Source organism: Dendrobium catenatum, unplaced genomic scaffold, assembly GCF_001605985.2.
Source record: "Dendrobium catenatum unplaced genomic scaffold, ASM160598v2 fragScaff_scaffold_1482, whole genome shotgun sequence".
NCBI lineage: Eukaryota > Viridiplantae > Streptophyta > Magnoliopsida > Asparagales > Orchidaceae > Dendrobium > Dendrobium catenatum.
This window is the reverse complement of record NW_021319944.1, coordinates 954632-964639: the sequence shown is the minus strand read 5'-3', so window position 1 is coordinate 964639 and position 10008 is coordinate 954632. Positions and strand designations below refer to the sequence as shown.

Here is a 10008-nt window from a genome sequence, read left to right as displayed (position 1 = left end):
GCCCACACAGAATAATTCATCCCGGACGCCGCTCAGAGTAGTAGTTTTCTCCAACTGTCTGTTATTAACCTATTTCATTTTTGGAAATGATCTATAAGATTTTGTTTAATATTGTGTTGTGTAGTTTTATTATATTAACATGAGGTTATATCTGTTTGTTTTTTATATCTTTCATGAAATGAAAACGCAAAGGATACTGTTTTAGAAAAATATAGTGAAGGAGACTATGATCAATAAGGCCAGGAGAATGGAATTAGGTTTATAGGAGGTTGAAAAGCTGCCTTTTGAAGGTTCTTCAGAATCCATAAACATTATCAAACAAGCCTTAATGTGAAAAGGACAAGGAGATGAGTAGATCAACAATTATAGACTAACATTTGTGCAAAAATATCTACTTACATTACAGTTAACATCTTATTTAGCACAAGGAAATGTTGAGTGTCAATACAGTTAATATGTTCTTGTAGTATTATGCTAACAAACTGACCCTTCGAATTATTTTGCTTCCAATTGTTAAGACTTTTGCAGCATATGGTAGCTAATTGATTTTTTTGTTTTAGTGCTTCATCTCAATTTCTTACCTATTCAATTAACATAGGAAGCAATATCAATTTTTAATAGCTATCTTGCAAAGTTTTACAGTCTGTATTTCATATCAGTACCTTACCTACCAAACATGCTAAGATAACTCATAGCAGATAGAGATTTTTTTTTTTCTGTCCTGTAAGTTTCCTTTGTATTGTTGGAAAAGACATCCAATTTTTGAAATTTTGTATTTGCATTATCTTTTATATGCTCCTATTGTCTTCAACCTCTGTATGACTTTACTGTATTGTTTAAGAAAATGGTTAATCCTTTGCTTGATATTTACTCTGTTATGACTCTGAACATTTGGAGAAATTATTCTATGCGGAGGCCGGACGCAGCTCTACGTCCGGAGGCGAATCAGGTGCAGTCATGGCAGCGGTACCGAGCCACGGTACTGAACCGTATCGAGCGAAAGGCTGACGTGACGCATTTTAATTAGTCTCCAGATAACGTTTGGCGTACGCACAGAATAATTTCTTAAACATTCTAAATGAAACAAAACCGGAAATAATGAAGTTAGTCGACCATGTGCAGTACTATCAGTTTTAAATTCCTTACTGTCTGTTGAACAATTTAATGACGGCAGTGTTGAGAGATAAATGGCGTTATCTACTTTGATGTGCTATATAAAGGTAAACGTTATTTTCTGTAAGGCCTTATTTAATTGCTGGAAGCTATAAAATACATATTAAGAATGATGAAATTTATCAAATGTATCATTTTATTGGATGTAATTAAGCCTATGGCGATTTGAAACTCCGATATTCTCCTTAAAAAAATTATCAAATCTAATAGTTTTATTAAAAAATAAATTAATTTTGATCTAGAGGCCATGGAATGAGCACTAATTAAAAATGAATATGGATTTATATTTGAAATATAATGATTTTGTTCGCATACATATTTGTCCAGTCATGTTCATGATAATTGTATGGTTGATTGTTTCGATTGATTTAGGCCCTCTGATTTTTTCTCTTTATAGTTTTTCTACGTAAAAATTTTAGTTTCCAATGAATTTTTTAAAAGATATACTTCCATGTATCTTATTATACTACATTAAATACATTTAGAGCGAACATCAAGATGATCTAAAATTTTGAACACCTCAAGTAGCCAAAACCTTTAATGAATCCAAAGGGTGGAGATCAATCTTAGTATTATCACTTTCGTATTTGAAGTAGAAACATACAAACTTTTTCAATAAAAGCTAGCTATTGAATGCTTGATTGGCCAAAGATATATGGGCTATTATTAATAATATTATTTTTTGGGAACGGGATATACATCGGCTGCCACACTCGAAAGGGTGCTTGACAGTGTGACTAATACTCGGCTGATCTAGAAGATTATGTAATTCAAAAGAAGCAAATTATGTAGCTTAGCTTAGTTTATTAATTTGGAGCTTAAATTTTCCAACCAGAAAGTCACAGGACAAAGACTTACCTATGCGATATTTGTAAATTTATAATTTTATTCACTCAAATAAAAAAAACAAAATAACATAAAGAGGTGTCTATATCAGGAAAAATTATAATGTGCAGAGCCCGGACGTCCTCTGACTTCAATCATGTGAAGGAGAGATTATTACATACAGAGTTCAGATCCATAGAATCATTCAGTTGTATGACTATGAACATTTAAAGCACAATATTGTTCACCATTGCACTTTTACTGTGTCTTTATTATTCACAATCACAAAATTGAACGATTCTTTGAGTTCGGACTCTACGCATAATAATTTCTCCAAGACATCTGAATTTCTTTTTTCCTTTCTATACACAATATGTACCAGAAAGAAAAAATTTAAATATCTTATAAGATTGAAGTTCAAACAAAAATCTGCTTCAGTCGCGTAATAATCTCTCCTATATTAGTTATGAGTCTGCACGATCCATCTTTTCAAACATGAAATTAAAATTAAAAAAAAAAAAAAAATCTTCAAAACAGACCATCTATATTCAAGTCCGTCGACGGATGAAGGACGCGCCAAACTTGCCGGCGGTGAATCCGCGGACGCTGAACATACTTTGCTTGTGCGGCACCACCAACTTCTTGTCCATCACTACCACCGTTCTGTTCTCCGTAAACTCCAGCTCTTGCGGAACCACCGGCCCTCGGCGCGTTGATCCACTCTCCTCCGACCTGAAGCTCGAGCAGCTCGATTCCTCGCATCCACCGCCGCCCGCAGCACTAAATCCTGTTTTCCCCTTCGCGGACCCCAACGACGATGTCGACGATGCTGAAGAAGATGACGACGAGCTTCCATACTTGGAAAAATCTTTGTTTTTGGTTTCTCCTCTGTCCCGTCCCTCAGACGAGCTTCGGAAGAGAAGCAATTCCTTAAGCCGATACATCCACCCTCGCCCGCCCTTCTCCGCCATGGGAGTAGAATTTCGAGGAGGGGATGATACAGGAGTTAGAAAGCTTCCTACTTTTCCTCTGCCACCAAAAGGAGAAAGAGACCTCGATTCCCTTCGGCTTTTCGTCGCCTCTACCATGGCTAGAACGAAGGGGTCGAGTTCTTTTCCCCGCCGGTTTCGGCCGCGGCGCAGGGGAGACAAAAATCCGCCGCTCCTCGGCGATTTTGGCCCCTGTTCTCCCATCACCGGCGAGTAGAGTCTCGGTGGAGGCTTCAAAGGCCGGATCTTTCCAAACTCGAACAGCTCGTCGGCGGTGGCCAAGGACGCCACCTTCCCATGCGATGCCGGCGGCCGCTGCGATAACTTGTCCATATTTTGGCCGCTGAAGCCGATGGAGAAGTCGAAGTCAAATTCGTCCTCTTTTTGGTCAAATTCGTCCTCTTTTTGATCGAAGCTGGAGGATTTGGGCGTGCCTGGCTTTTCTTCCCAGTCGAAAGGGATGGATGAGTGGCGGCTGCCGCGGGTAGCGGCGGCGGTTCTGCGGAAGGCGGCGTAGATAGCTGCGGAAGAGGTGGGGCTGCTGGGAGCACTGACGTGATGGCTGTGATGGAATTCGATGAAGGATGAGTTGTCGGTGAAGTGATTCGGGGGGCTCGACGGCGCGCTGATGTACGGCGTAGTCATGGCTGTGTGGAAATGGAATTCCGGCACCGGCACCACCACTTCCATCTTTTTTGCTCTTCTGAATTATCTATGACAGAACAGAAGGGTCTCCGGCCGCCTGTTTTTATCCGATTTCTTCTTTTCTTTGTCGCCTTTAGAGATTGTAGGCCTGATGATAAAGTCTTCGGGTTTGGAAAGAGAATTTAATGTGGAAAAACGGATTCTAGAAGGACAGAAATTATGAGATGGATATATTTATATAATTTTAATTAAAATGGGGTTTAAGAAATTTTTTATTTAGTGTAATATAAATATTTAATAAATAAATTTAATATTTAAGTAATTATAATAATTTGAATTTTTTAAAATTAATATTATATCATTTCTAATATAATTATTATCAAGAAAGGATGAGATTTACAAAAATGTAGTAGATTGAGGTGAAAGAGAGAAGTGAGATTGCAAAGGAGAGAAAATTGACTTGGAGAGAGAGAGATAGAGAGATCGAGGAGACAAAGATGATTGGTAAAAAATACTAAAAAAAAAGGGGTGTAAGCTTAAACGATTTCTTACACTTGATTGAAGTTGTTTCTTCCCTATTGTAAGTTTAGGTTTCGTTTGGCACGATTTTCTTACTATTTTATAAAGTTATTTTTTAGACTTCATTTGAAATGGCTTTCTTGTTATTTTCTAAAGCAGCTTTCTAGTATAAAAATTTTAATTATTGAACTAGAAAGTTGTTTTAAGAAGCAGCAAGAAAGCCATCCCAAATGAAGCCTTAATATAAATATTTACTGATAGCAAGAAAAAATGGGTAGTCTAAAGCTATCTAAACTAAGCCTTAAGCTTCTCATTTTACTTTCATTTAGTATTCATCATTTAAACAAATTAATATCTATATAATAATTATTTTGAACAAAATTTAGTTAAAATTAATTTAAACACTTAAATTTGTTTTGAGATTAATATAATATAATAATTAAATAATTGATTAATAATATATCACATTTATTTTAAAATAAATTTAAAACATATATTAAAAGAGAGATTGAACTTTTTATCCTTATAGTGCTTGACATTAGAGTAATATGATTGATATTTCATTTCTTAGGGGAATATTATAGTTTCTTTAAGTGACCATTCACGCAAAAAAGTTAATCTACTCCAATTCTCAATGCGTTCTTCAGCTTCTGCTACTCTCATTTATGATTAATGATTTTGAGACAAAGTTTGAATGCAACATTTTCATCTTCATCTTTGTTTATGACTAAGCTCTCTCAAATATTTGATTAGAATTTTTTGTCACATATCTCTTTAATCATGTTCTAATAATATTTGAATCTTGCTCAAATTAATTTTTATAGCAACAAAGTTTAAAAAGTAATATGGATTTCTGAGATATTTTGATCCAAATGAAACTTCAATGCATGCCGAAAAGAAATAAAAATCTATTTTTCTTTAACTTGGGATCTTATGAGGCATATAAAGTTAGAATTTTCTATTAAAACTCATTTAACAAAAACAATTAATCAAAATACTTTGTTATATTATTTGTCCTCCTCAAGAGGAGAAATTACGGGCTCCAATATGTACAAGTCATGTGACTTGTGCGTATTGGAGTTCGGTCGCAGCTGGACTTTGCCTGTAATAATTTGTCTTTAATGTAGTTGATGTAGAAAACCCGAAAATGAAAAGCCAGCATTCCTTTTAATCAAAATACTTTGTCATAATTTTTGTCCTCTTCAAGAGGAGAAGTTATGGACTCCAATATGTACAAGCCACGTGGCTTATACACATCCTGTGTACAACTTGTACATAAGAAATGTATAAAATGTGTTTTGTATATAAGTCACGTAACTTGTATATATTGGAGTCCGATTGCATCCAGATTATGCATGTAATAATTTCTCCTTAATGTAGAATTTGATGTAGAAAGCCCGAAAATGAAAAGCTAGCTTCCTTTTAATCAAAATACTTTGCATAATTTTTGTCCTCTTCAAGAGAAGTTACAAACTCCAGTATGTACCTGCCATGTGGCTTATACACTATCTTATACACATTATGTGTACAACTTGTACATAAGATATGTATAAAATGTGTTTTGTATATAAGTCACGTAACTTGTATATATTGGAGTTCGGACACATTTGGACTCTGCCTGTAATAATTTCTCCTTAATGTAGTATTTGATGTAGAAAGCCCGAAAATGAAAAGCTAGACTTCCTTTTAATCAAAATACGTTTCATACTTTTTGTCCTCTTCAAGAGAAGTTACGGACTCCAGTATGTACAAGCCACGTGGCTTATACACTGGCTTATATACATCATGTGTACAACTTGTACATATGATACGTATAAAATGTGTTTTGTATATAAGTCAAGTAACTTGTATATATTGGAGTTCGGTCGCATCCATACTATGTCTGTAATAATTTCTTTTTAATGTAGAATTTGATGTAGAAAACACAAAAATGAAAAGCTACTTCCTTTTAATTTTAATCAAAATACTTTGTCATAATTTTTGTCCTTTTCTAGAGGAGAAGTTACGGACTCCAATATGTACAAGTAACGTGGCTTATACATTGGCTTATGCACATCCTGTGTACAACTTGTACATAGTATGTCGATCTATAAAATGTGTTTTGCATATAAGTTATGCAACTTGTATATATTGGAGTCTTGTCGTATATGGATTTTGCCTATCTGATGTAGAAAACTCAAAAATGAAAAGCTAGCCTTCCTTTTAATCAAAATGCTTTGTCATAATTTTTGTCCTCTTCTAGAGGAGAAGTTACGGACTCCAAAATGTACAAACCACATGATTAATGCACTTGCTTATGCACATCCTGTGCACAACTTATACACATAATATATATATATATATATATAATATGATTTTTATATAAGTTATATATATTAGAGTCTGATCGTATTCGGATCCGCCTGTAATAATTTCTCCTTTAAGAGATAGGAAATTTGATGTAGAATTTGGATAGCGTTCGGGAATGGGTGCTGGGGAGCTAGCCTTCCTTTTAATGCTAATCAAAGAGGGTTGGTTTTCTTCTTTTGACTGAGTCATCTAGAATGTTCTTTTTCATGAATAATAACCACTAAAAAAAACCTTAATACATACAAACGTGAAACGTGGAATGCAGTAAGGAAAGATATATTTATGAGTAGCTGTGAATCATCTTTTTGTCCTTTTTTTTTAATTTGAAATAAGGTCAAATAAATACGGCTCATTCGAATTATTATTTTTTATAAATATATATTTATAATTTATCTTTACTAAAGGGCTGTTTGGTAGAATAAAAATAATAATAATATTTAAAAATAGTATTTTGTATTTGTTTAGATGAGTATAAAGTAAAAAATATATAAATATATTTTTTGTTTAATTTGAAGTAAAATAAATATAATATGATATTCAAAGATGATGGTGGCCGGTGGGTGACCGTAATAGGCGACGATCACTTGTAGTGGTGGCGGCGGTGGTGGTGGACAGCGGGGTGATGGTTGGCGATAGGTGGTACGGGGATAGTCAACAGTAGGTGGCGTTGGCCAGCGATGGTGGGCGATCTCAGGTGGCGGCGATCAAGCGAGCTTGTTTGCCATGTAAACGGTTCTCACTCAAAATAGGGTGAATTTAATTTACCTCAAAAATGAACTAAAATGATTTTCGTTATATTTCTTTTATTTTGCATTCATTTTTCATCCAATAAAACACTAATAATTTTAAAACTCATGCATTTACAATAGTTTACACAAATTTTACTTCCAACCAAATAGACCCTCAATTTGTGCCAAAAATAATTTGATTTTATAATTATTTTAATTTTTTTAGCTAAACTATTAATTCTACTAATCATGATTGCCTTTTAAATTTAAAAATGAAGTTATATTCTTCACAATTAAGAATAATTTATAAATTTGAGTATATTTTTATTTGCCTATGAGTTATATTGAAGAGATCAATATACGTCAAAGACTCGTTCTATGACATCTTAGCCGTCCAGATTATAATCTTTCTTTTTGTGATTGTGATCTTTATTGATTTTGCACCAATGATTTTTTTTTTTTTGCAGTGCAGAATTTTAATATTTGCATAAAAGGTTGGGGTTGAAAAAATAATTAAATTTTATTAATAATGTTATGAATATAACGTACTGAAATAAAAAACAATTTCTATATAATACAGTGAAAATATTGTTCATTTCAACTACCCTTTGGATTCAATGTTAGCTGGAAATGTCGGCATTAAATTGAAAAATGGTCCTCACAATTAAATAAAATTTATAATATAATGAGGAAATATAGAGAATAAATTTTGATCATGAGATGCTAAAACATTTATAGGGATATATAGAGAAATATTTAACTTAAAAGAAAATTAGAAAAATGAAAAGGTTAGTCAAAATGATTATACTAATATATGTCATCAGTTACAAATATATAATGCCTTCTTTTATCATTAGGGAAGGTAGTGACACAATGTAATAAACCGTAATTGTAGAGGATTGACTCCATAGTGGAAGAGTTTTGAGTTATTGAATTTGATTTCAAGAGATTGTTTATTATTGATTCAATCATTTTCCTTTCAGCAGAGGAGACCAAAGTCAAGAAGCTTAGTATAAATATTGGTTTTGCTATCGATAGTTGGAGTTAGGGTCGATAGTATGCATCATCCTTATAGGTGATGGTGTTCGTCAATATTAGTGGCAATTACGATCGACGAAGTTAGCAGGTGACATTGTTGGTGTTGATGGTTTGCATTAACCTTATATGTATGGGTTATCTTGTATTTAAGGGATAATTATCCGAAGACTTTAGCGGAATGATCGTGGCCAAGCGATGATGGTTGGGAGACTATAGTTTGGCTATAATGGTAAAGAGTTTGTATATATATGATGGTAGTTGAAAAAACATTATTAGACGACGATGATTGGAGAATCATAGTTGGGCAATGATGATAAAAAGACTATAACAGGGCAACAATGATTAGAGGACTCTAGTCATGCAACAAAGGTTAGGATACTCTAATTAGGTGATGGTCAATTAAGAGGCAATACTAGGGCAACCATGTTTGGGAGGGTGTTATTAGACAATAGTGATTGGAGGACTATTGTTGGGCAACAACTGCCAAAGGATCATAGTTTGGTGATAATAGTTAGGAGAGCAAAGTTTGGAGATAATATTCAAGAGACCATGGTTTAGCGATAATGGTGATAATGGTTAGAGGGCTAAACTTTGGAGATGGCGGTCTGATGATTGTAGTTAGGTGATGATGTTAAGATGAATTTAGTTGGACAACAATTACCAAAGAATCATTGTTGGGCACCAATGGTTAAAGGATTATAGTTGAGTGATAATTGTCAGGCAACATCACTATAATGACAATGGTCAGATGAGGCAGTCGAATAGTAGTGTTTAGATAGTGAGACTCCTATGAAGTTGGTTAAATAATGATGGCCCACAGACGATTATCAGATGATGGTGATCTAATGATCTAACAATGATGATCATATGACATTAACCTAGTGGAAATGGTTGAATGGTGGCAATTCAACGGAGGTAGCCAATGATAGTGATTCAACAAGGTGATTGGATGATGATGGTCCATAGCGGTGGTAGATATGAGTGGTTTGAAAATGCGGGTCTAATTGAGATAGCCGGAGAGTGGTTGTCAAATGGTGCTCTGGTAGAGGTCTAGGAAGTTGTCGAGCACTCTCCTCCTCTCCTATCCAACCCTTTTTTCATGTGGAGAATGATGAACAATTTATAATTATCTAAGAGTGGCATTTTGACAAATCTGACCAAACCCAAAGCACTCCATTAGATAGTCATATTGGTTTCATTCATTATATAATATTTTTGAAGCATTTAATTAGTTCCTTATTATTATCAGAATTAAGAAATCTTGGACTCATTTGATTTGTTTAATCAAGATGATCGATTTGATTATAAGCATATAAAATTTGGAGATCACTTGATCCTTTGATTAATATCCTTAAGCTTCTAACCACACTTCAGGTGTTTGATTTGGACTCGTTTCAAGTCAAATCAAATAATTTTCAGTATTGATAGATCTGTGTTATTGAGATGTTCAATTCGACTATGATTTTATTGAAATTAGTGTTCAGATGATCATAAATTTAATTCCAAAAAAATCTTAATTTAATTCCTAATTTAAAGTCCAAATAATAATAATAATAATTATAACAATTAGTTAATTAATTAATTATATATAAATTAGCAAATGACATATGTCGTCGAAGTTGAATTCTCCAACCTTCCAGCGGGCTCTAAAAATATTTTCATTAATTGCTTTGCAACGCCCTACGACGTAGCCAAGGATATTGCTGTCAAGGACGGTTAAGTTTGACCCCTTATGTTGTTTC

The 10008-nt window shown here is 33.9% G+C and overlaps 1 protein-coding gene across 1 annotated transcript; it reads right to left on the bottom strand.

Moving 5' to 3' along the window:
- Nucleotides 1–2349: 2349 nt before the first annotated feature.
- Nucleotides 2350–3845, bottom strand: LOC110102965. The gene has a single exon (XM_020831491.2). It carries the CDS (start codon nucleotides 3675–3677, stop codon nucleotides 2547–2549), a length of 1131 nt encoding a protein of 376 aa, XP_020687150.1. The 5' UTR covers nucleotides 3678–3845; the 3' UTR covers nucleotides 2350–2546.
- Nucleotides 3846–10008: the final 6163 nt, after the last annotated feature.

Excerpts from the sequence above, each read along its gene's own strand:
- LOC110102965 (XM_020831491.2), bottom strand. The coding sequence starts at position 3,677 with ATGGAAGTGGTGGTGCCGGTGCCGGAATTCCATTTCCACACAGCCATG.